The 26,699-nt window shown below is 45.6% G+C and overlaps 1 protein-coding gene across 4 annotated transcripts; it reads left to right on the top strand.

The window, feature by feature from the left end:
- Positions 1–1,092: 1,092 nt before the first annotated feature.
- Positions 1,093–25,675, top strand: Saal1 (serum amyloid A-like 1). Of its 4 annotated transcripts, none has more exons than XR_003946600.1 (12): positions 1,094–1,285; positions 2,806–2,919; positions 4,707–4,790; positions 7,690–7,769; positions 9,103–9,162; positions 9,266–9,381; positions 9,822–10,002; positions 12,065–12,147; positions 12,236–12,419; positions 18,808–19,004; positions 21,888–21,980; positions 22,328–22,479. XR_003946600.1 is itself a non-coding variant. In XM_006541317.4 (12 exons), the coding sequence occupies exons 6-12, from the start codon at positions 9,363–9,365 to the stop codon at positions 22,418–22,420; spliced, it is 855 nt and encodes a 284-aa protein (XP_006541380.1). In that variant the 5' UTR covers positions 1,122–1,285; positions 2,806–2,919; positions 4,707–4,790; positions 7,690–7,769; positions 9,103–9,162; positions 9,291–9,362; the 3' UTR covers positions 22,421–23,018. The 4 variants fall into 4 exon arrangements, 2 of the variants coding, with proteins under 2 accessions (XP_006541380.1, NP_084509.1); XM_006541317.4 differs by having other exon boundaries at positions 1,122–1,285; positions 9,291–9,381; positions 12,231–12,419; positions 22,328–23,018; NM_030233.1 differs by having other exon boundaries at positions 1,132–1,285; positions 12,231–12,419; positions 22,328–25,675.
- The last annotated feature ends 1,024 nt before the right edge of the window (positions 25,676–26,699 follow it).

The raw sequence follows: 26,699 nt of genomic DNA, 5'->3' as shown, positions 1-26,699 counted from the left end.
TGCATTCTGGGCTATGGCCCAGTGCTAAGCATGACTGCCAAGCACAGGTGAGGCCCCAGCTTTCAGTCCCCTGTGCCCTCCCCGAGAGAAAAATCAGTAAGTTCTGACTCACTGTAAAATACGACTTACAAAGGCTGATGGCAAAATCACTTCCCACTGAGAAAGCATCAACTCTAGATGCCTCTCTGCAGATAATCTCAGCCCTTCAAAAGGGCCAGCCACTCCCATTTTGTAAAAAATAATTGCAGAAAAAAAAAGACATATTCTGCAATCATTTCCCCTGGGGTAGAAAGGCTTTAACACCAAGCTGGGTGGTTTGCAGTCATCATGGTTAACTAAACTAAGTCTTTAAGGTTATAGTTGAAAATCACACAAGACTGTTGATTACCTATGAGTAACTAGAGAAGCATGAACTGAGCTGTGTTTTCATTCAAGGTCAACAGAAAGGGGTATGGGGGGGGGAGAGAAAATAAAAATGAATAAAGCTACTTTCTGGTTATAAAAAGTGAGTCTGTGAGAGAAGGAGCAGGGACGCTTGAGTGGGTGATAACTCAGAAGATTCCATAAACACGAGACACAGCTAACTCAACTTCCTGCACCTGAGATTTTAAGAGAAAAGTAAGTTTGCAGAGCATGTATGCACACTTCAGTGTACTAGGATGAATCTCAGATAAAAGAATTAAAAACAAAAACCAACCAAACAAGAGTTTCTGGGCACCGTGGCACCTGCCTATAGTTCTAGCTGCTGGAAGTGGAGGCATAAGATGGCGAGTAGCAGGCCTGGACTACATAGCTTGACCCTGACTCAAACAAAGAATCAAATCAAAGAAAGATTAAAACTCCACAAGTGCGTGCTAAAATTGAAGTTGATGTAAGGTTTAAATCAGCACTAATGAATAGCTAACATATCTGGACATGGCAGTTACTGTGTGTGTGTGTGTGTGTGTGTGTGTGTGTGTGTGTGTGTGTGTTCTGTGCTCACTCCTAGCTCTGGGTGGAGAAGAAGACCCCATGGATCCTACAGGTTCCCGGACCTCGCGGGAGCCTGACGGCAGGGGGCGCTGTGTGGGAGCTGAGCCGTGTGCCTTGGGCTCTCTGGCGCGTCCTCTCGCCTCCTCCGCGGCTTCCGGTACTGTTGGCGCGCATCGGCATGGATCGAAACCCGTCTCCTCCGCCGCCTACCTGTGGTTCGGAGGATGAAGAGGACCTGGGTGGGGGAGACCGCATCGGGAGCACGGTCTACAGCAAGCACTGGCTCTTCGGCGTCCTCAGCGGGCTCATCCAGGTGCGGAGACTCGCGCAGGCGCCCTCCGTGCCCAGGGAGTGGACGGGATGCTGGAGGCTCGCGGGTGCCGATGGACTAACTTGCCAGAACCACACCGCGCACGTACTTTACTGGGCTTCTACTTCCTAACCCCACTGTCACGTACGAAGTCGAGACCCTACCATTCGTGTTTTGTCGGCTCTTGTTCTAGTGGAATACATAGTTTGGAGTCAGACAACCCTGATCTCCGAGACGCGAGCTTATCCCATGCTGGAAACGGGACTCCTTAACCCAGATCCTCCATTTCTTTCATAGTTTCTATTAAAACAAGATAATCAGTATTATCGTAAACAAGATTTTGTATAGGTTGAGATTATAATGAGGCTGCCAATAGATGTTTTTCTGCCCATTGCTGTCCATACCGCCAATTTCTGTTTTCTCTAAGCCATTTTCTACATTGCCAAAAAAAAAAAAAAACCCTTCCTTTTTATTATTTTTAAAGGTTGTTCTTGTTGCTCATAGGAGAACACTTTCTATTTCCTAACTGGGGATCCAAGGTTGGTTGTGTCTTCTTCAGCCATTTTACGGTACATTGTGTTCCATCACCAGTAGACAGTTGGCCATCTCCAAGCATGTCTTATACTTTCTGAGCACTTGTAGTCACCTCCGAATGCTTGCCTCATTTCCCCAGGACAGTCCTAACCTTCCCATAGATTTAGATTTCTTCTTTTAAGAGAAATGTGTGTCTTCTCCCAGGAGTAGGTCATTGGTCCCTAATTTTTTCTCCCATAGTTCTTTCACCAGTTCAGCACAGTCAGCCTCTTTCTGTTGTGATTGCCTGGTTACATGCCTTTCCTACATTAATCCTAAACCGTTTGGAACCAAAAGGGTTATATTGTTGTTTTCATTTGTCTGCTGCAGTGCCCACAGACCGTATTTACTTGAAGAGTGTTTAATGTGTAGATCTATCTAAGACTGTGGAAAGCTTTTGGAACCCCTTGGCAGGAATTTGATACTGGGCCATGACAAGGAAGTTGGTTCTGGCAGGAATCTAATTTTAGGCTAGAACAAAGAAGGCATGAGTATAACTTTGGGCTGGGGCCGGGAAGTAGGCTCAGATATCTTGGCCATCCTGATAAGCCCCTAGAAACAGTGATCAAAGGGGTGATCGAGGGACTTTGTTTATTGCCTTGCTTGTTCCTTGACTATTTGTGTTTATTGTGCCGCTTGTCCTTATTATTTGCATGTAATTAAAATGGATATAAAAGCAGATTGGGAAAAAATAAACCTGCCGCAGCCTCAGAACTGCCTGGGGGTCATGCTTACAATGTTGTCTGTCTTTTTTCTTTTTAATCCTCACTCCTGCCCTGGAGAACCTGTTGACTGACTGAGTTGGCTTGGTCACAAGGCTTTAGGTTTTAGAAACTGTTTTGTCTGAGGAGATACTTTTGAGAGATTGAGACTTCTAAGTGATAATATCTAATCTAAGTGAAGACCTATGAGTATTTTAACTGATTTTTTTTTCCTTTATGTCTCTGAAGATTGTCACACCTGAAAGTGGCACATCTGGCTCAGCTGATGAGGAAGAACAGGCAGATCTTGCTGAAGAAATGGAGAATGAGATTTGCAGAGTCTGGGATATGTCCATGGACGAGGTATGCGGATGGAAGTGAGATTCCGAACAGACTCAGAGTGGGGAGGTGATGAAGGGGCTGGAAAGATGGCTCCATGGTTAGGAGGACTATCTGCCCTCCCAGAGGTCCTGAGTTCAATCCCCAGCAACCACGTGGTGGCCCATAGCCATCTCTACTGGGATTTGAGGTATACATGCAGATAGAACACTCATATACATAAAATAAGTAAATAAGTAGAAAGGATCATTCCTCCACTGTTGGCGGAAAGGCCTATTCAGTGATTGCAGTCTCTCCAGTTTGTGGTTCAGAGTATGAAGTCTCAGGAGCTATTACTTTAAACATATATACAGTTCCATCCTATGGACATCATAGTATATTTAACATAGATGTGAACTAAGACAGCTATGACCACAGGGCCCCCAATGGAGAAGCTAGAGAAAGCACCCAAGGAGCTGAAGGGGTCTGCAACCCTATAGGTGGAACAACAATATGAACTAACCAGTACCCCCAGAGCTCGTGTCTCTAGCTGCATATGTAGCAGAGGATGGCCTAGTCGAGAGAGACCCCTTGGTATTGTAAACTTTATATGCCCCAGTACAGGGGAATGCCAGGGCCAAGAAGTGGGAGTGGTGGGTAGGGGAGCAGGGCGGGGGGTGGGGGGTGGGAGGGTATAGGGAACTTTCGGGATAGCATTTGAAATATAAATAAAGAAAATATCTAATTAAAAAAAAGACAGCTATGACATCACTAGGCAGTATGATTTCATACTGAGCTACTGACACATGTATATTTAGTTTTTGTGCCTTCCATTACTAGGTGAGATTCGTCTCTTTGGGGTCCATGTGCACTCTTGGGTCACCTGTTTGGTGTGCCCTCTTTAGGTGATATGGGTGGAACAAGATCTGTAGGGAGGAAGTTTAGGCTGTTGTAGTCACACTGCAGTCAGATATTTTGTTTTGTTGCCGGGTGGTGTGATACACACTTGAGAGGCGAAGGTAGGTGGATATCTGAGTTCAAGGCCAGCCTGGTCTATAGAGTGAGTTCCAGAACAGCCAGAGCTACACAGAGAGACCCTGTCTCAACAAACCAAAACCAAAACCAAAACCAACCCCCTTCCCCTTTTCTATTAAGGATTTTGGAAATCTAACTCCTTGTATTGGATGTATCTAAGTTTTAAGTTGTAAGTTTAAGTTTGAAGTTTTTTTTTTTTTTTAAATATTTATTTTAAGTATGAGTACTCTATCTGCATGTATACCTGCATGCTCTGAGAGGGCAGCAGATCCCATTTCAGATGGTTGTGAACCACCATGTGGTTGCTGGGAATTGAACTCATGACCTCTGGAAGCGCAGTCAGGGCTCTTATCCACTGAGCCATCTCTCCAGCCCAAATTTTAAGTTATAACAGGGTAAGATTTAGGAGTTGACTCTTTCCCCATACTTCTCATACCCCACCCCCACCCCCCCATTTCTGACAGTCAGCAAATGTCTTTGAATAAGTCAATGAGAATTCTAGTTGGACAGAAAAAGAGACCATTTAGGCTAATCTGTTCAGTACAGAATAAAGGGGGGCCGCTGTCTGGGACATCGCAGTCTGGCTTCAATTGGTTTATGGGATTACTCCACTGTCGTGGACCAGGCACCACAAAGGCACCTCTGTCACTTTTGTCTATTTTGCACAGTTCCTGACCTTAGATTTCCCTTGTGGAGGAAAGGAAGTCAGCATGAGATTAGAATTTTCGGGTTGTCTGAGCTGTGCCGTTTGCAGAACAGGATTCAGCATCAAATTTGGTAATCATTTTTGTTTGTAGGATGTGGCTTTATTTCTCCAAGAATTTAAGGCTCCTGACATATTCATGGGAGTGCTGGCCAAATCCCCGTGTCCCCGATTAAGAGTAAGTATATAGAGTCCTTTCCTCTTGCTTTGCTTATTAGCAAAGCCACTGTGCCTATACTTACTGAACATTCTTAGGTAGTGCACTCCTTGCAATGACTAGATATGTAGAATTTTAGATTTTGGCTAGATGAGGGAGAGCAATGCTTTGTTTTAACAGCCGTGGAAACCAGCTAGGCACAGCCACGCTAGGCTGCTAATGCGTGACAGAACAAAGGACAGTGGAAGCGCTGGCCCACCATTTGTGTCTCTTGGTCCTTTCACTCACAAAGCTTTCCACTGCCCAAAAACATCCTAAGGTCGTTGTCGCTCAGGACTTCTACTGTCTGATTGTGAGAACTTCCTACATGCTCTTCCTGGTCCAGGGCTGACTGTGTCCCGTCTCACCAGCATGGCGCCCGTGCTGCCTTTCCCTTCCCTTTCAGTCCGTGCCAGTACCGCAGTGTGGCACTTTTCTGCCTTCCCAAGTAAGTTGTCTGTGGTTATTGCTGAGAGCAAGCTCCCAAGAACAGCAGATGGAACAGTGAGCGTCGCAGTGTCCCGAGCTTTACTGCCATTTACGGCTCTGTGCAGTGCACAGGATGCATGAATCTCAGTACGTGTTGCTCCTATAAGACACACTTAATAGATGAAAGAAAGAGACTGTGTTCAAATCTCACAGCTAGTTAGAGACAAGCTGGCGTTTGAGCCTAAGCCCAACTCCAGTATAACCCTATTGTTGTTTCTTTTTCTTTGAGATGAAGTGCAAAGTTCCATAGGATATATTTACAAATTGAAAGTTGAAGTAAGATTTCTTTTTAAAAAGAAGATTTATATATTTATGTATAGGGGTGCTTTGTCTACATGTATGTCAGCACACTAGAAGAGGGCACCAGATCTCATTATAGATGGTGTGAGCCACCATGTGGTTGCTGGGAATTGAGCTCTCGACCCCTGGAAGAGCAGTCAGTGCTCTTAACCACTGAGCCATCTCTCCAGCCCTTTGAATTAAGATTTCATTTAGTGGAGTGCTCCGCCCATATTGGATCCTTACATTAACTTGAAATGTTGGCAGTTTTGTGGGGTTGTCTCGTGGATGTTACTAATTTTAAATAAATTGAGTCGTGATCAGTTCAGGAATTAGCCACACTGTTGTAAATGTGTCCTAGTCACAGTCTACTGAAGCTGTTCTCAGCCTGTCTGGATGCTGGAATCACTAAACCACCGGTCTTACATTAGCATATCCCAGATTACTGGTACTGAGCCCATCTCAGGAGCGTCTGGTCCAGCAGGGCAGGGCAGGACCCAGGGTATCCACTGTGTTCCCTCATGCCATCAGTGCTTTAGACCAGGGTCATACCCTTCTCAAAAGCGTTGTCTTACAGGACCTTCAAAAGTCAGGCCACATCTGCACGTGAAGTTCTAGGCACTGTTGACATCCGCCAGGGATTCTCGTGAGCAGCCCAGTCAGGAGGTGGTCCTTTGACAGGAAGCTCACTCATCTCTCTCTGTTGATAAGAGAATGTTTATCTTCTGCCCCAACACTCTTGATTTTTTTCCCAAAGTTTGCGTTCTACTAGAACTCTCTTTAGTCCCTCTCACACTTTTGTCAGCTTTCCCCCTTCCTGTTTCTTCCTGTGTCTCAGTCTGCACTCTGTCCAAGTGCAGACCCTTACTTTACAGTCATTGCTGTAGTGAGTCCCTGCGCTGTACAATACAGGGTTGAGATGGCGATCTCTGTCTCAGCCTTCAAAGCTGGGGTTCCAGGCACCGCTGCCACAGCCAGCTTAGCTCTGTGATTCTTACTCTCATATGTTACAGCTCTCCTCTAGTGATAACACAAAGCCCTGACACCGACCCCCTCCCCTTTTTGGCAACTGGTGCAACATTCAGCTTTGTTGAGGAATTTTCGACCTGCATGCTGTATTTTCTAATCCCATGTTCTCCTCTCTAATTGAGTGATTATCACACTGATCAGTGTGCCCTTGGCAAATGCTGGCTCCAGAGGCTTTACTCTGGAGATTCTGATTCGGTGGAGGTGATGGGACTTGAAAAGTGTTGACAAACTCCCTAAGTGTTGTGTCTCAGCAAGCGTGGCAACCCAGTCCTGTGCGCATGCACTGGGTCCTTATGTCTTCCTTTTCCCTGTAGGTGTGACTAGTACCTGTGACTGGGAAATCGACGTAATTTCAGATCTAGAGCCAAGCCTGGTGCTTTCTCTTCACCTTCCGACAGACTGTTGGCCAAACCTCTGGAGTCTTTGGCTCCATGCTTTTTCGTGCGTGCCATCCCTGCCTCTGGTAGTGGTTCTGTCTTCTTGGGCTGAGCATCCTGGTACCTAACATCCAGGCTCTGGATTGACACAGTTTCCCAATTGGAGATCTTAGACAGGTTGCTTGACTTTCCTGGTTTCCAGGTTGCTTCAGTTTTCTCATTTGAAAAGTGGGGACAGTACAGTCCCCATTGTGTACTTACTGTGTTAAATGCTACACAAGGATTCAGTGTCTTGTTCCCTCCTTGAGAATCTCATGGTCCCAGAGACACTGTCCTGTATTAAGTCTAAACTCTTGAGCCAGACAGTCAGATGCTTTCAGTCCCGATCCTTTTCCTCTGCTGTATTTTTCTTACCTTTGCTTGGGTTTCCTGCTGCTCTCCATTCGTTGTCTGTGTTAAGAATCCTTTCCGCTGTAAGATTTCCTCATCTGTAACTTCCATCTTCTGACTTCCTCTGTGTCTTTTGTTCCTTCTCAGCTACATGGGCTGTATGAGCTAAGTATGAATATGGATGCTGGCAGTACACTTTCATATTCTGCCTCCCCATTTCTTCCCCTCAAACTTGGTGCAGTAAAGGGTTTTGTTCAAGTTGTTATTCTTTGTGATTACCTTCCAGCCATTGTGACCTGTGAACTTTGGTTTGACAGGAAATCTGTGTGGGAATTTTAGGGAATATGGCTTGTTTCCGGGAGATATGCGAGTCCATCAGCAAGAACGAGGATCATGGGTAAGTACTACTACCCAGTAGCTGTGTCTCCCAGGATGGGTTCTAAGTTTCTATCCCAAGGGAATCCTGGTTCCTAGGAGACGTGAAGTGTGCAGTGCTCCTCGTCTCAGGGGCAGCTTGTGTTGATGAGGCTGAGGCATCTGTGCAGCTATGGACACGGCTCAGGGCGGAGCCTGTGCATCCATGGGGAGGCCTTCATCAGCGGTGGGCTAGTCAGAGAGCACGCAGAGCCTAACTTGGAGCTGGGTGCAGCTGGCCAGAATCCTGAACAATGTAAGCATAGAGAATCCAAGGACTCGGAACTTGTCTGGGAAACTCAGTTGCTGAAGTGTTGCTCTGTGAACGTTTGACTTAGATCGCGAGTGGGCCTTGCCCATAGACCAGAAGATAAAGGGTCACCTCTGGAATTCAGAGGCGCAAGCCTAGAGGCTAATTCTCCTCTACAAGCCAGGAAGCTTTGGGCAGAGGCTTTTTAGTAGCAGAGTCTCACTCAGGTGCTTACCATAGACCGGAGAGCACTGTGACTTACATGGTAAATTTGATGGGCATATTCACTTTCTTGTTGATGGTTCGTGGCTGTTACCGAGATTCTTAATGAAGGAAGTCTGTGTCCAGCATAAGTTAAAGCTGTTGTCCCGGCCAGTGCTTATCAGAGAGTCAGAGGTTTTATCCCTGTTCTCAGGTACCTGGGCCTCTTGAATTGTTTTTGTTACGTTCACACACGAGCTACTCCATGCTGAATTGAAGAGCGAGTGAAGGGTGATTTTGTGTCACTGGAAAACAGATAAAAAGATGCACAGATAACCCAAAGAAGTTTTAAGGAAAAGTCATCAAGTTCTTCCATGTCAAATTAGATGCAACGTGAGAAGTGTGTTAGCAGACGTGTAGAGTAGAGCGAGGAGGTGACTGCCGAGAAGTCAGGGGCACCTGGGAGAGGGGACCGTGATTTGGAACGGAATGGAATGGAGGCTGCAGAAGGGCAGCTGTGTTATTCCTTAGACACATGAGTGCTTGCTCTAAAAGAAGTTCTCACACTGTGGGTCATGACCCATTTAGGGTCACATATCAGATATTTACATTATGATTCATAACAGTAGCCAAAGTACAGTTATGAAGTAGTAGCGACAGCTATTAAGTAACAGCAAAATAACTGTATGGTGGGTGGGGGGGTCACCATAACATGAAGAACTGTCCTAAGGGTCGCAGCATTCTGCATCTTGATGGGGTTTTCTGCATTTATTCTTTGTCTTACAATTTAAACCATGTTTAAATGCAATGAAAAGTGGTCTTTGCAATGCGATGCTTTACGCTCCCTCTCACTGTGGCTCTGCAGGCAGGTGCTGCTGCAGTGTTTGTGTGACTCAGACCCACCCACCCTGCTGGAAACTTGCAGGTAAGTGTCTGTCATGGTGGGGCCTGGGAGGCAGCGGGAAGTCCCCACTGCTGTGGCCTTACCTGTGGTCCATGTCGACCCTGAGCTCACGTTTGTCACGTAGGTTGTTGCTTACTTGCCTTTCCCAGACAGAAGTGGCCAGTGTCTGGGTTAGAAGGATCCGGGAACACCCATCTGTCTACGCTAACGTTTGCTTCATCATGTCCAGTTCAACAAACGGTAAGTCACCACGCAGCCTAGGGAGGGAGAGTAGCGCACGTGTTAGTTCCGTAGACGGCTCACTTTTTAAATCTTGTGTGTCAGTTTATGCTTTCACTTGTAAAATGTTTCAGGTGTTTGCCTGCATTTGTGTATCTCTCACATACTGGTGTGTGCCTGGTGCCCACAGAGGCCAGAAGACGGGGTCAGATCCTCTAGGACTGGAATTAAGACAGTTTTGTGAGCTGCTTCCTGTGTGGGTGCTGGGAATCAAACCTGGGTGTGCTGGTGGTGCTCTTAGTGGCTGAGCCATCTCTCCAGCCCCAGGAAGCCACTTTGCATTGCAGGAGGTTTAAATAGGCTCCTGGAGACACCCTGGGAGGAAGTGGGTGGATTTGGCTGTGGGAGCAGCTTGGGGAGTTGTTCTGGGACTCTCATTTGAACACCTGTCTCCGCTGCAGTTGACTTGCTGGTGAAGGTCGGGGAGGTCGTGGACAAACTCTTTGACTTAGATGAAAAACTCATGTTGGAATGGATTAGAAAGGGGGCTACCCGGCTTCCAGGCCAACCCCACGAGGACTCTGAAGAGCAGCCAGTGTTTTCCATTGTACCCTGTGTGCTGGAAGCTGCCAAACAAGTGCGGTAGGTGAACTCTACAGACTGTTGTAGGGAGACCCAGTTGTTCAGAACATCTTCAGATGGAAGAGTCTTAGTTTCATTCAGTATGCCCTTCTCCTGTGGGTTTGTGGTGGCAGAGTAGTTTCTCTGCAAGAATCGTGTGTTGAAAGCATTTGATCCGGTGTGGCTTGCTTGTTGCCAGTGTTCTTAGTTACCTGGGTTGACCAGAGAGAGAGCGAGAGACAGACAGACACACGCTGCGGGATACATTTAGGCTCTGAGAATCCTTCAGAAGAGCAACTCTATGCATAAACCTGAGACCACTACTGTCATTGACTAGTTACTAAGGGCTGCTTCAGAACCTAGGCGACATCCCTTGGTGATTCATGCCAGGTCCAGTGGCTCTGTTAAAATTCTGCTACAGTGTTTAGCTTGCTGTGGTTACTGACAACAATCTTATCTATTTTAAATAATCAAAGAGAAAAGGTTTTCTTTATTTATTTTATGTCAAACGTTAAACAGCTCCATTGAGCATGCTTGTTTTCTCCCAGTTCCTCCTTGCGTCTGTATACCTGTGAGTGACTTGGGGGCTTGAGTGTCTTGTCATGAGAGGCAGGAATTTATGGGTTGTTAAAACAATTTATTACTAATTACAGCGATATTAACATTTGAATGATCCACTTAGTTGTTAGCATAGTTTCAGAACTTACTGGAGTATGTTAAAAGCTATTAATTTTATACCTTTTACGAAATCAAGTTTAAACTACACACACACACACAAACACACACACCCCTGCTTCTTGAGTATTCCCAGTGTGTAAATTGTGCTGCTGTCATCTTGTCTGGAGGATGGGAGAGAACCTCGAAGCCCTTACTTACTCTTCCATACCCAGCTCTCCTCATGACCAGTCAGCTTCAGAGCCATGCTCCTGGCTCTTACTGGGATCCCATTCTGCCATACAGGCCAGTTCTCTCTGGCTTGGGCAAGTACCACACTCTTCCAACCTTCTGTGCTGCCTGGCTTGTCTCTTCCAAGACTAACAGCTGCTTTGGTGGGGTGCACACCCGTCTTACTTCATGCAGCAGGCTTTTCAGTCACCTTCTTAGAAACTGATCCAGATTTGCAAGGCTGGCACACAAGCCTCTCCAAAGCCTTGCGTAGAAGCCCCCACTCAAAGCCTGTCCATCTGTGCTCTTGCTTCCGCTGAGTGAAGTTCCAGTCTCCAGATGGACAGGGCCCTTTTGCTTACAAGCCTTTGCTCAGGGCGCCTTTCGTCCATGCCTCAAACACCCACTCTGCAGATTCCTGTGGACGCACCATTTCTCTTAAGATTTCTTCCCTGACTAAATTTCTGTGTGGTCTTTTAGTGTCTGGGCCCTCTAGTGTTAAATTCATTTCATTTTTTTTTAGGTAATTACCCTCTTAATTACCTTCTTTCCTCCAAGACTGGTATACTTTGTGAAGGTAGGTATAGCATCTTAACACCCTCTGCCTTCCTGGCCCCTGGCCTTAAGTGCCCCAGATGACAGACATTGCGTCAACACGGCTGAGCCAGTACATGTCACTCTTTTCACTTAATTGGCTGGTGGAAGAAGCAGCATTTTGAGTTCTAAGAATACAAAGTGTTGAGCAAAAGCATTAGATTTGTATGGTTCTAGTGTTCTCAGCGAGGGAGCTAAGATGGTTTGTGAAGGCTGGAGAGCGTCAGTACCATGGTGCCTAGTGCTGTAGGCCTCACATCCCTCCCATGCATGTCTCAGTATCACGCGTACGTACATTCACACACTTCCCATGTATTCACACACTCATTCACACACATACACTCACACATACATACACACATTTACACACATATTCTCACTTGTACACACTTAATCACACACTCACATATACACCTCACACATTCGCACACTCACATAAAGACACAGACACACCCACTGTTTTCTGTTTTCCCCATTTAATGGAAACACTAGTGAGCAGAGTCTATTTCGTTGGCCATTCCGTCCCACGCCTGCTGAGAGAGGGAGCGGCTGCTGCTCTCTAGCAGTGCAGTTACTGAAGTTACTTTTCTGTTTCTCTGCTCAGCTCTGAAAACCTGGAGGGGCTGGATGTTTACATGCGCATCTTACAGCTGCTCACCACGGTGGATGACGGCGTGCAAGCCATCGGTAAGGTGGGACCTTGGAGCTCACTATAGTGGCTCACTTAGTGTTCACTAGCTCTAAATTACTTCTTTTTAAAAATATTTAAGTGCAGTGTCCTGATACTGGAAACGACACGTGGCGTTTACTCTTTGACCTGGTGTGCCATGAATTCTGCCAGCCTGATGACCCGCCTGTCATACTGCAGGAACAGAAGACAGTGCTAGCGTCTGTCTTCTCAGTGCTGTCAGCCATCAGTGCCTCACGGGCCGAACAGGAGCACCTGAAGATAGAAGAAGGTAAGTGTAGTGTCCGCTCACCACATTAGATTGGTGTCCTCCAGATAGGAAGTGCCATGCTGCTGTGTGCTCATCACTGGGTTTCTCTTTCACGTTTTCTCTGTTTAAAAAGAAAATACCCTTATTCAGTACCCTAGTCATGTAAAATATTAGATACAAACATAGAATAATGTTTATAAAAGGCATTGAGGAGAGGCTCAGGGTGCAGCTCTAATGGGGAGCATGAATGCATTCCTCGTCCAGTCCCCAGCACCAAACTGTGGCTCCATCCAGAGGTACCACCCTGCTGTATCATGAGTGCCTCCTAAAGTCCTCTGTAATCTACTAATTCCACTGCTGTGCTCACGGAGGATCAGCCATACTGAGTGAGGACAGTGAGTCTGGCTTTGACTTGTTTAATCCTGAGTTAGGGTGAAGAGTTCATAGCCCCAAGTGCTTGCCCATGCTTCATCGGGCCTGCGTTGAGTGTGTGCAGTGTCGAGGAGTGTATTGGCAGGTCTGCCCATCTCAGACTCGGTTTCTGCGTCTCAGCTTGCATGTTATGCTTGTTCCTAGGCATTTTATCTTCTGAATAGCTGTTCTCTGTTACATACTTTGTTCTACTGACTGTTGTTGAGCTTTATGAAGGCTGATGATTTGTATATTAATCTTGATTCCAGCATCTTGATTGACTTGCCTGTAGTTTGATTTTGCTGTGCTCAGGGTTCAGCACGGGGCCTTGCACACGTAGGTAGACGTCCTGTCACTGAGCTGTATCCACCTCCCTGTCTTGTTGGTCTTAAATTCTGTCTGCCTCCACATCTATCTGTCATCTCTGAGCCATCTCTCCAGCCTTTGTCTTACTGTTTTTAAACTTTATCTGATATTAAGTTACATGTACTTTGCCATTTTTCTATCTCTGACTTTTTTTTAAGATTTATTTATTTTATTTATATGAGTACACTGCAGTCTTCAGACACACTTGAACTTCAGATCCCATTACAGACGAATGTGAGCCACCACGTGGTTGCTGGGAATTGAACTGAGACCCTCTGGAGGAGCAGTCAGTGCTCTTAACTGCTGAGCCATGTCTCCAGCCCTCTGACTTGTTTTCTCTTTATCTACGTGGGTTGCCTAGGCTCTCTGGTGGTTTAAACACCTGACAGGAGGCTCTCTTCTCTTGACTCTCTAGATAATGTCTCAAGACCCTCACCATTTAGTGTTATTGGGCATAAGGTGCTTGTTTTTTTCCATGCAAGGATGTTTTGATATCTTCCTGTTTTAAGGTTTTGTTTGTTTGTTTGTTTGTTTTTTTATAAGTAAGCACTGTTTCTATATTTAAGGAGGGGTTACTGGTAAGTTATTTCTCCTCCGGTGAAATGCACCAGTACAAACCAGATTAGATTAAATGTTGATGTATTGGGAAACTGCTCTCTGACGAGTTCACTGGCACCAAGGACCAAGGCCAGGGAAGGCACCATTGTGGGAAGAGAGAGGTTGGGGGAAGGAAAAGAGAAAGAGAAAAAGGATGTGCATGCAGAGAGAGAAGAGGAGAAAAAGCGACAGAGAGGGAGACCGAAATGTCTGGATTATATAGGGAGGAGCCTCTGGGGGACGGGCAGCCAAGCCCCTGGGCTGGAAAGTTCAAAGTTGGGGACAGAGTGTGCCAGGTAGGGACTGAGGGATGCTGGGAGAACTTGGAGGCCCAGTCTGCTTTGGTAGGTAAGACAAGCATCTCAGTCCCCTGTTTCGGGGTCTGACACCAGTTACCTTGCTGACAAGTGACACTGAAGAGCCTGGGGGAGCTGGCAGAGGTCATCATGTGAGAGCTTGGGAGGAGGCGCTGCATATGGAGACTAGCACGGCGCACTGTGTGTTGGAGGAGGAGGGGTGACGCTTCGTACAGCTAGGGTGGCCTGTGAGTGATGGGAAGGAGAGTAGCACAACTGCCAGGGAGTAGAGTGTGGAGGGCAGGGACTCTGCTGTGGGTGACGCAGGGAGCCATGGAAGGCTCAAAGCACAGGTTGGATAGATATGGGTAGCTGTTTACCATAGGCTGGTAAACGTAGGGAGCCATGGGTAAAAAGGGAGAAGAGTAGCGTATCAGGACAAGCAAGGCTTTAATCAAGGCAGGAACAGTAGCAATGAGGCAGGATACTACCAGACTGTTCACTTAGGGATAGGAAGAGTGGTGTGTGTGTGTGTGTGTGTGTAAGGGACGACTGGCTTTAAACATGGTGCCTGTTGGTGTCCTGGTGGAGGTAGGGAGGGGCAGTTTAAGTCCAGAGCTAGGGAGAGGCCTGAGCTAAAAAATGAAGATGTCGGGGGTGTCAGCTGTTGAGCTGTTGAGTTGCTCATCTCCTAAACCTCAGAGATTTCTTAGACTTGCTTTGATGTGAGAAGCTGGGAAGTCCTTATCTCCTACTGCAGATGTGTTTATCTTGCTCTATGTTGTCTCTATTGTCTCTGTTGCTCTGCAGTTTGACCAATGTGGGCTGCTATGTTGGGGTGTGTGTGTGTGTGTGTGTGTGTGTGTGTGTGTGTGTGTGTGTGTGTGTGTGTGTCTGTGTCTGTGTCTGTGTCTGTGATCTTTTTGGTGGCACAGGGAGTTTTTCTGTGTGAGACTAGCAATATCCTTTTTTGTTTGTTTGTTTTTTTCAAGACAGGGTTTCTCTGTGTAGCCCTGGCTGTCCTGGAACTCTCTTTGTAGACCAGGCTGGCCTCGAACTCAGAAAGAAAAAAAGGAAGGGAGCTGGGCCGTGGTGGCACAAGCCTTTAATCCCAGCTCCCTTCTTTTTTTTCTTTTCATTTTTTTTTATTGGATATTTTCTTTATTTACATTTCAAATGTTACCCCTTTCCCAGATTCCCTCCCTCCTGGAAACCCCCTATCCCATCCTCCCCTGCTTCTATGAGAGTGTTCCTCCAACCACCCACCCATTCCCACCTCCCCACCCTCCATTCCCACATACTGAGGCATCTGTCAAGCCTTCATAGGACCAAGGACCTCTCCTCCCATTGATGCCTGACAAGGCCTTCCTCTGCTACATATGCAGCTGGAACCATGTTGTACTCCTTGGTTGATGGCTTAGTTCCTGGGAGTTCTGTGGGGTCTGGTTGGTTGATATTGTTGTTCTTCCTAGGGGGTTGCAAACCCCTTCAGCTCCTTCAGTCCTTTCTCTAATTCCTTTATTGGGGACCCCTGCTCAGTCCAATGGTTGGCTGCGAGCATCCGCCTCTGTGTTTGTAAGGCTCTGGCAGGAGACAACTCTATCAGGCTCCTGTCAGCATGTACTTCTTGGCATCCACAATGGTGTCCCGGTTTGGTGACTGTATATGGGATGAATCCCCATGTGGGACAGTCTCTGGATGGCCTTTCCTTCCATCTCTGCTCTACACTTTATCTCCATATTTGCTCCCGTGAATATTTTGTTTTCCTTCTAAGAAGACCCGAAGCACCCATACTTTGGTCTTCCTTATTCTTGAGCTTCATGTGGTCTGTGAATTGTATCTTGGGTATTCCGAGCTTTTGGGCTAATATCCATTTATCAGTGAGTGCATACCATGTGTGTTCTTTTGTGGTTGGGTTACCTCACTCAGGATATTTTCTAGTTCCATCCATTTGCCTAAGAATTTCATGAAGTCATCGTTTTTAATAGCTGTAATAGCTATTAATAGTGTAAATATACCACATTTTCTGTATGCATTTCTCTGTTGAAGGACATCTGGAGTCTTTCCAGCTTCTGGCTATTATAAATGAGGCTGCTATGAACATAGTGGAGCATGTGTCCTTATTACATGTTGGAGCATCTTCTGGGTATATGCCCAGGAGTGATAAAGCTGGGTCCTCAGGTAGTGCTATGTCCAATTTTTTGAGGAACTGCCAAACTAATTTCCATAATGGTTTTACCAGCTTGCAGTCCCACCAGCAATGGAGGAGTGTTCCTCTTTCTCCACATCCTTGCCAGCATCTGCTGTCACCTGAGTTTTTGATTTTAGCCATTCTGACTGGTGTGAGGTGGAATCTCAGGGTTGTTTTGACTTGCATTTCCCTGATGATTAAGGATGTTGAACATTTCTTTAGGTGCTTCTCAGCCATTCGACATTCCTCAGTTGAAAATTCTTTGTTTAGCTCTTTACCCCATCTTTTAATAAGGTTATTTGATTCTTAGGAGTCTAACTTCTTGAGTTCTTTGTATATATTGAATATTATCCCTCTATCAGATATAAGATTGGTAAAGATCTTTTCCAAACCTTTGGTTGCCATCTTGTCCTATTGACAGTGTCTTTGCCTTACAGAAGCTTTGCAATTTTATGAGGTACCCTTTGGCGATCTTTAGAACATAAGCCATTGATGTTCTGTTCAGGAAAATTTCCCCTGTGCCCATGTGTTCAAGGCTCTTCCCCACTTTCTCTTCTATTAGATTCAGTGTATCTGGTTTTATGTGGAGGTCCTTGATCCACTTGGACTTGAGCTTTGTACAAGGAGATAAGAATGGGTCAATTTGCATTTTTCTACATGCTGACCACCAGTTAAACCAGCATCATTTGTTAAAAATGCTGTCTTTTTTTTCCACTGGATGGTTTTAACTCCTTTGTCAAAGATCAAGTGACCATAGGTGTGTGGGTTCATTTCTGGGTCTTCAATTCTATTCCATTGATCTACCTGTCTGTCACTATACCAGCACCATGCAGTATTTATCACAATTGCTCTGTAGTACAGCTTGAGATCAGGGATGGTGATTCCCCCAGAAGTTCTTTTATTGTTGAGAATAGATTTCACTATCCTAGGTTTTCTGTTTTTCCAAATGAATTTGCAAGTTGCTCTTTCTAACGCTATGAAGAATTGATTTGGAATTTTGATGGGGATTACATTGAATCTGTAGATTGCTCTCTTCAATTTCTTTCTTCAGAGACTTGAAGTTCTTGTCATACAGATCTTTCACTTGCTTGGTTAGAGTCACACCAAGGTATGTAATATTATTTGTGACTATTGTGAAAGGTGTCATTTCCCTAAATTTCTCAGCCTGTTTATCCTTTGAGTAGAGGAAGGCTACTGATTTATTTGAGTTAATTTTATATCCAGCCATTTTGCTGAAGTTGTTTATCAGCTTTAGGAGTTTTCTGGTGGAATTTTTGGGGTCACTTAAGTATACGATCATATCATTTGCAAGTAGTGATATTTTGACTTCTTATTTTCCAATTTGTATCCCTTTGACCTCTTTTTGTTGTCTAATTGCTCTGGCTAGAACTTCAAGTACTATACTGAATAGATAAGGAGAGAGAGGGCAGCCTTGTCTAGTCCCTGATTTTAGTAGGATTGCTTCAAGTTTCTCTCCATTCAGTTTGCTGTTGACTACTGGTTTTCTGTAAATTGCTTTTACTATTCGTAGGTATGGGCCGTGAATTCCTCATCTGTCCAGGACTGTTAACATGGAGGGATGCTGAATTTTGTCAAATGCTTTTTCAGCATCTAATGAAATGAGCATGTGGTTTTTTTTCTTTGAGTTTGTTTATGTAGTGGATTACATTGATGGATTTCCGTATATTGAACCATCCCTGCATCCCTGGGATGAAGCCTACTTCATTGTGGTGAATGATCGTTTTGATGTGTTCTTGGATTCAGTTGGCAAGAATTATATTGAGAATTTTTGCATTAATGTTCATAAGGGAGATTGGTCTGAAGTTCTCTTTCTTTGTTTGGTCTCTGTGTGGTTTAGGTATCAGAGTAATTGTGGCTTCATAGAACAAAGTGGGTAGAGTACCTGCTGTTTCTATTTTGTGAAATAGTTTGAGGAACCTGAGCCACTGGTCGGGCAGGGTTCTGTGTCCCTGGATCCCGCTGGTCCCAGTTACTCCCTGTGGTGTTGGAACAGATGTTGTGTCCTCCTTACCTCGATCCTATGATCCTGGATGTGTTAGAGTGCCTGGAAGTGGAGCTTCCTAAGGGTGTTGTGGGACTGCTGTGGAGTTTGCACCCAAGGTCGCAACATCCCTTCTTAATGTTGCAGGGCTAGACATTCTTACTGTGGAGGCCTCTGTGTGCTCCCCAACTTTATGTAGTTTCTGTGTTTGGGCAGAACATGGACATACTTGTTAGCTCCCTGATACAGTTAGCTCTCTCCTTCCATAGTCAAGCCTTGCAGAGGAGCTCTCTGGAGTTGGGGATTACTCTTGTTTCCTGGGCTGCCGTGATACAGCACTGAGCAAAAGCAACTTGGATGTGGGGAAGCAGTTTATTTGAACTTACAGGTTACAGGCCATCACTGGTGAAAGTCAGAGCAGGAACGGGAAGCAGAAACCACTCTATCCACAGACGCTAAAGGATAGGTAGCACTAGTTCAGGTTGGCTGGGATGACAGACAAACGAATGAATACTTGACTGATTTTATTCCCTTGATTTCATGCAGGGGATCTTCCTCTAATTGACAGCCTAATTCGGGTATTACAAAATATGGAACATTGTCAGAAGAAACCAGAGAACCCCTCAGAGTCTGATACAGAAGAGCCTACGATCTGTGGTCCCACCCAAGACGACTTCCATATGAAGATCTTGAAGGACATTTCATGTGAATTCCTTTCTAATATTTTTCAGGTGTTAACAAAGGTAGGAGGAAGTATTAGTGACTTCTTCAGCAAAATAAAAGGTGCAGATTACCTGATGTCCTGAACTTGAAACTTTAGGGAAGGAGTGGCTGTCCAGGGGTAGAAGTGACAAGCGGGTACCCTGGGAGAGATGACCGGGCAAACACAGGGCTCCTTGTTGCAGCCTCGGCTCCACTGTTATTTCTTATGGTATTAAAACAATTTCTTTCCTCCTCCCTTCTCCTCTCCTGTCTTGTGTGACTTGGGAGTTGGGACCTGGGACCTTGTGCTTGATAGGCAAGAGGTCTCCCTCTGAGCTGTAACCTCAGCCCTGATCTTAGTTTTTTGTTTAAGTGGGGCAGGTTACACATGCGTGGACGTCACAGGACAACTTGCAAGAGTATGTTCTTTCTCTCCACCATTACTTTTTATATATAAAAAGTATGACTACTTTACTCAATTTGGGCGATTTTTATGTTGTTATCTGTAGTTTTAAAGTAACTGATGTGATTTTTGTGCGTGTGTGCATGCGCACACGAGCAATAAAAGGCATATAGACAGCCTACATTACTAAAGTTTATATGGATTATTTCTGATATGTGAAAATGCTGACTTTGCTTGGCTCTTATTATGAGTATTATGATTTTATGTTAAATTCAACAGGTGAAATTTGTGCCCTATTTTGATTTATATTTTTTGTTATTAGTGAGCCGGATTATCTCTCCATATATTTGTATATTACTTATGTTTCTTCTTTATAAAGATCTCATTTTTTAAGATTTTGTATTTTGGGAGGCTAGTGAGGTGGCTCAGTGGTTAAGAGCACCTACTGCTCTTCCAGAGGTCCTGAGTTCAATTCCCAGCAACCACCTGGTGCCTCACCACCGTCTCTAAAGGGATCTGATGCCCTCTTCTGGCATGCAGGTGTACATGCAGACAGAGCACTCACACATTAAAAAAATATATGTAAATAAATAAATAAATTTAAATGTTTGTATTTTTGTGGTGCTTAGAGACAAACCCAGGACTTTTCAAATGCTTACCAAGTGCTTCACCACTGAGCTACATCCCTAGCCTGGTGTAGTTATTCATGTTGACTGTTTATTCTTGGGTAATCCTTATGTCTTTTATTTTTTTTTTTTTTTATATATTTTTTATTAGGTATTTAGCTCATTTACATTTCCAATGCTATACCAAAAGTACCCCATACCCACCCACCCCCACACCCCTACCCATCCACTCCCCCTTTTTGGCCCTGGCTTTCCCCTGTACTGGGGGATATATAGTTTGCATTACCAATGGGCCTCTCTTTCCAGTGATGGCCGACTAGGCCATCTTTTGATACATATGCAGCTAGAGTCAAGAGCTCCGGGGTACTGGTTAGTTCATAATGTTGTTCCACCTATAGGGTTGCAGATCCCTTTAGCTCCTTGGGTACTTTCTCTAGCTCCTCCATTGGGAGCCCTGTGATCCATCCATTAGCTGACTGTGAGCATCCACTTCTGTGTTTGCTAGGCCCCGGCATAGTCTCACAAGAGACAGCTACATCTGGGTCCTTTCAGTAAAATCTTGCTAGTGTATGCAATGGTGTCAGCATTTGGATGCTGATTATGGGGTGGATCCCTGGATATGGCAGTCTCTATATGGTCCATCCTTTCATCTCAGCTCCAAACTTTGTCTCTGTAACTCCTTCCATGGGTGTTTTGGTGCTCAGAACTGAACAAAGAATTCTCACCTGAGGAATACCAATCCTTATGTCTTAGTCACTCTTATATTGATGTGAGGAGACACTATGACCAAATCAACTCTTTTTTTTTTTTTTTTTTTTGGTTTTTCGAGACAGGGTTTCTCTGTAGCCCTGGCTGTCCTGGAACTCACTTTGTAGACCAGGCTGGCCTCAGAAATCTGCCTGCCTCTGCCGCCCAAGTGCTGGGATTAAAGTTGTGTGCCACCACGCCTGGCTGACCAAATCAACTCTTATAAAAGAAGGCATTAAATTGGGGGCTGGCTTCCAGTTTCAGAGGTTTAGTCCATTATCATCATGGCAGGAACATGGCAGCAGACAGGAGTGGAGCTGGAGAAATGGCAGAGGGTTCTATATCCTGATCTACAGGTGGAGAGTGAGACACTGGGCCTGGTGGGCTTCTGAGACCTCAAAGCCTACCCACAGTGACAGCTTTCTCCAACAAGGCCACACCTTCTCCACAGCCACACCTCTTAGTCCTTATCCTTTCAAAGAGTGCCACTCTCTGGTGACATTTGAGTTTGTGAGCCTGTGGGGGCCACTCTTATTTAAACCACCACAGCATCTTTTTTATATTGCTTTCAGATTTTTTTTTTATTGTTTGTCATTGCTTTAAGTTTTGGGAGGAAAAGACAAACATGGTTCTTTGTTTTTTAAGTTGCAGGAAGGTGGATTGATTAAAAACCAGCGAGGACACATTCCAAAACTTCTTAGATAACACCGTCAGGGAATTTGGATTTACTCTTGAGAAAACTGAGGGGCGACTCAAAGTTTTTTCTCTTTTTAAGCAAGTGATAGGATCAGTTTGGGCAGGAATAAAGGAATAGAGATGAGGGCTGGGGCCAGCCGGCCAGCTGAAGGTTGGTAACCTTCAGGACAGTCTGGAAACGAGAGCCTGAGTAAGACTGGAGCGGGTAGAGGCTTCACCCAGAACCCAGCAGTGGGTCGGGAGGAGAGCCAGAGAGCAGGGCGGGGCTCAGCAGTGCCTCAGCTCCTGGCCCAAGAAGCAGGGGAGCTTTGCCTTTCACTGAGATTAGCTGTGCGGAGGTTCAGGATGCTGATGAGACCAGCTGTGATTCTCTGTACTGATGGCTATGTTTGCAGATACAGCCTTAGTCCATTTCCTTTTCTGATGTGAAATTTTGCTTTTGCTTGTCACAGGAAAAGGTGGCTCAGGGACTGAAGGAGGGCCAGTTAAGCAAGCAGAAGTGCTCCTGCGCCTTTCAGAGCCTCCTGCCCCTCTACGGCCCTGCAGTGAGTATGGGGAAATGATAGCATAGCTTCCGGGATTTAATGCTGTATGGCAGAGCTGGCATAAGGGGGCTTGACAGCAAGGGGGAATTAATAAAACGCCAGTGAGCGACCTACAAGGAAGCAGTGGGAGTCTAACAGCCGGGAGTGAAAGGAACTAACTGGCTAGGGTCGTCACTTCTAGGCTTGTCACTGGAGTATTTCAAGTGACCTGCGGGAGGTCTCTTGGCTCACACTGTTTGTATTGAGTCATTGGAAGGGCAGGAGGATGTTTTCATAGGTAACCATGGATGTCTTTAAAAAACACCTTTTCCTCTACTGTAGACATTGGTTCTTTGTGTGACTCACAGGTGGAAGACTTCGTTAAAGTCGTACGTGAGGTCGATGAGGCTCTTGCTGATGACCTAGAAGACAGCTTCCCAAGTGTGAAGGCACAGACTTAAGACCCAAGTTGGAGCTTCTGCTGTCCAAGGAATAAACTTTGTGTTTTCTATGGTTCGAAGTTGGCATCGGGATGATGGTGTGAATGAACATTGTATCAGACCTTGATTTCGTAGTCTGCCCTGATGCCCGTCTCCTCCCACTTGTGTTTGTACCAGACGCTGGTTTACCACTGTCACCCCCCTCTCCTCTGCATTGAGCGCATGTTACTGATGCTTGGTTGAAGAAGAGGAAATCCAAGCTTGTTGTCACAGTTAAGGTGCTGCTGGGAAAAGACCCCATGGCCATGACAACTCTTACAAAGGATGACGTTTAACTGGGCCTGGCTTCCAGGTTCATTATCCTGGAGGGAAGCATGGCAGGGTGCAGGCACCGTAAGGCTGGAGAAGGAGCTGAGAGCGCTACATCTTGATTTGCAGGCAGCAGAAGGCACACTGGGCAAAGCTCTAGCCTAGGAGACCTCAAAGCCTGCCCCCTACAGTGACACTTACTCCAATAAGGCCACACATCCTAGTAGTGCCAGTCCCCATGGGCTATGCATTCAAGCACCCGAGTCTATGCATCACCATATTTGTCAGAGCAAAGGTTCTTTTTCCAATATTGAGTTGTAAGGTTGTCTTCATAATCTTTACTTGGGCTTTTATGTGAGAATTTTGTATTCATTACAAGTACATTTAGTTGCAGTGACAGAAACTCCTCATATGGTAGCTTCCTCCAGTATCCTTGTGTATTTCATACAATATATGCAGAGACAAGTGCAGACCGGGGAACCGTCTGCCTCCTTTCCCTGTCTCAGTGGCCTACCATGCAGACCTTTGCACACACACACTTATTTGTAACAGTGAGGCCTGCGCTGTGTCTTCCATCCACATTCAGGGGTGAAACAAAAGAGGCAAAGAGGCGCTCTAGGAAGTTCTGCCAGCCTTCCCTGACCTCCTCTGTTATGCGTTGTATCTAAAGTCCAGGTCCTGCTCACTCTCCATAAGAGGGAAGGTGTAACTAACTTAGGCTTGGAGAGCCAGCCTGCTAGCATACAGTAGCTGCTCTGAGCCTCAGGTGTGCTAGCTCTCAGCATCAGCTGTGTGGACTCCTCCAGATTGTCAGTAACAACCTGGAAGCAGTACTTCCTGTGCCGTGGTTCCACTTGCACTTTCCTGTTTCACAGACGGAAGAGAGACAGACACTGGCGTTCAGTGTGAGTGCGTTGGCGAGACTGTTTTCAGCATGAGTCGGCAGTTGTGCTTCAGAACATGATTTGCTTGAGAAGATTTTAAGTAAGATGAGGGACTGCCACAGCCTCTCTCGTCTGTGACTCCCTGGTGCTTCCTCGCTGTCCCCAGTGCTTCTTGATGAAGACATTCCTGGAACCATCCAGGCACTTAGCATCCAGTCTGCATTACTTCACACACCAACCAGAATTCTTTCTCGTTTAAAGAGATTCTCAGTTACCACAAAGCCAGCTTTATAAACCCATTCCAGTTTCCCCCAGAATCTTTTTTAACGTAAGGGATTGGTCTCCATTTATACTTTTCCTTAAACGATTTTTATTGATAAAACACAGATTCTGTATTGGGGGGATAAGAACTCACTTTCTGATCTCTAGATGTTGCTGAAAAGGATTGGAGAACAGGAGCGCACACTCAAACTTGACCTGAGTGGCGGATTTACCTTATATACCTTCCTGTTCTTGGGGCTAACTGTAATGCTAGACTGTAAGGTTATGTGTTTGTAGTTAGGGACCAGCTCTTATGTGTGCCACACTGGATAGGAATTCCGAATCCTGTGTCCTCTGTGACTGACTCGGGGTTTCAGCAGCGTGTTGAAGTCACTCATGCTAAGACGAGGTGTTGTCTCATGTAGAAGATGAAGCCTGCTGCACACGGAATAGCACTTGGATCTCTTGCTTTTGCTTACCGTTGTGCATGCATGTTTCATGTTGCTTTTATGAGAACACACTTTGAGAACACAAGGACTTCTCAGGGTGAGGCTGCCCCTCAGAGGACAAGTTCTAGAGGGAGAGGAAAAAGGGTGTGGCGTAAGGGCCAACATGCTGTTTCCTGCTTCTTGATTCTGGCTGGCCCCTTACTATTTACTCTGTTGGTTCTGTTTTTCAGGCACTACAAACTTCACATTGGTTTGATATGCATGAAAACATCCTGAGTCTGTAAAACTAGAGAAATGTAAAAGAAAACATGGTCAGGGCTAAAACTTGAGTGCTCTGTGATTCAAGGAAGTAACACACCAATGCAGCACTTGAATCCACTGCGGCCATCTTTAAGGCTGGCACTCTGTAAGCAAAACATGAACCTGGGGAGTTCGTGGGCACATGCATCCTGTGCTACATGCAGGTGCGGGAGGGAGAGAACTTAAAAGAAGAACAAGAGTTAGCAAACCTGCACACGTGTAAATACCTGAATTTCAGTCCAGTTTCTAAGGAATCTGATCATCTCAAAAGAAGAGACGTTTTTCTTGCTTTTTGTTAAGGATATTTTGTATCTGAGAGCTGAGGTCCAACTCCACTCTCCTGGGCTCTTATTTTATTTTTCTTTCATTGCTTTGTCTGCTCTAGCTCCTTCGATTTAAAAGGGTTTTCCCCTCCACCTTTAATATTTCTCATTGCTTTGACTTTGACTTGGGTTACTGACCTTGAAAACGCTGGCATATATATAAATGGGGAAAGGTTGATAAGCTACCCTCGGCATATACACTTCTGATGAAGTACATGCAGAAACCATCTGCAGACATGGAGAACTAGCCTGTATCTGGCGCTCGGTACATCTTCAGCGAGCAGCATTTTCTCTCTGTAGAGTTGAGCTGTGTGTATGCCAGCGAAGAAATCACTGAAGCAAAGGAAGTGAGTGCTACCTGCTCTAACCGGTGTTCCTGCTCGGTAGCCTAGTTCTTAAAAGGGAAGTTTCATACTGACAGAGGGCTAAACTGTCAGACGGTTCAGCAAAAGGAAACCAGGTAGACATTTCTCTGAACTAGCCTTTTTCTATATTTTTCTTAGTGCTAGTCCAAGATGGTGACTAAATTGTTGTCTTGGCTTTTACTCTAGGCCTGTCTGGCCCCAAAGCCTGCCCCTCATCACTATACAACACTAGTAGCCATGGGTAGTCATGGGTCAGCTCTGGAGGGCTTTTTAAAGGTATTTGCCTATCCATGTACCTGTCTCTGAGCTGCCTATGTTCTCCCCTGTTAGCATGTCTGACTGAGAAAGGAAGTGATGTCTGAGCAAAGCTGGGTGAAGAAAGACCAAAAAAAAAAAAAAAAAAAAAGGTCGGCTCAGGACATCTAGATTCTACATCACAAAGTCATAAGGCTGGGGGTCTGATTTGGGGCAGCCAGTCAGTCATTGATTGTCTACTATGAATCCTTTGACACCAGAAGACAGAAGAATAAACAGGCAGCATTAGGACACTACCACAGTGGGTGGAGCGGACAGAAATCTTGCCCCAGTGAGGCTCTTATTCATAAGGTATGGTGTAAAGATGCAGGATGATGCTTCCGGCTGCACAGAGGGACAGAGGAGCTTAGGCAACTGGAGGCAGGTCACTGTACTGTTCACCTCTCTCTGTGGCCTTGCTGTGAATGGCCTTGCTGAATGGAGCCTGCTTTCCTGGCCCTTCACTTTGAGCCGGACCAAGTCATTAGTCAACAGGATGTTAGAATAGGATGCTTTTGTGCATTCAGCCTCTTGAGTTCCTGCTATTCACTGTGAGGAGATCATGTCCTGGGTAACTCAGTCCCATCAGGGTGCAAAATCAGCGGAGTAAGTAAGTGTGCATTCAGTCTGTAGTCCCCCCGACCCGTATGCAAGGGAAGAAGAACTGATGCTTGCTTTAGAGTGGCCTCTTTCTCAGCATCACTGTATAGTTTCTGAAACAGCCCAAGGGAGAAGCCGCTACTGTGACGTTCAGCAACTTCACATCTATCTTCTTTAAAAATATTTTATTTGTTTTTTTTTTTTTTTTTTTTTTTGGTGCACATTGGTGTTTTGCCTACATGTGTGTTTGTGAGAGGTTGTCAGACCCCCTGGAACAGGAGTTAACTAACAATTGGGGGCTGCCATGTGGGTGCTGGGAATTGAACCCAAGTCCTCTGGAAGAGCAGCCGGTGCTCATAACCGCTGGGCCGTCTCTCCAGCCCCTTCGTATCAACTCGTATGCCATCAAAGTAGTTCCTGATTCAAGTATGTGGGTATCACAGGCCGGTGGTGTCATTTTACTTGGAGAGAGTTCTGTTCCAGACGGTCATTTGCCTCCCCATCCGTTTTTTGTT

This window comes from Mus musculus, chromosome 7, assembly GCF_000001635.26.
Source record: "Mus musculus strain C57BL/6J chromosome 7, GRCm38.p6 C57BL/6J".
NCBI classification, from domain to species: Eukaryota; Metazoa; Chordata; class Mammalia; order Rodentia; family Muridae; genus Mus; species Mus musculus.
This window is presented reverse-complemented; position numbering and strand designations above follow the sequence as displayed.

What these genes read in the sequence shown, in the direction of transcription:
- Saal1 (NM_030233.1), top strand. Translation starts at nt 1,151, where the DNA reads ATGGATCGAAACCCGTCTCCTCCGCCGCCTACCTGTGGTTCGGAGGAT. An exon ending in TCCTCAGCGGGCTCATCCAG is followed by an intron (nt 1,286 to 2,805) that starts GTGCGGAGACTC and finishes ATGTCTCTGAAG; the next exon opens with ATTGTCACACCTGAAAGTGG. An exon ending in GCACCTGAAGATAGAAGAAG is followed by an intron (nt 12,420 to 18,807) that starts GTAAGTGTAGTG and finishes GATTTCATGCAG; the next exon opens with GGGATCTTCCTCTAATTGAC.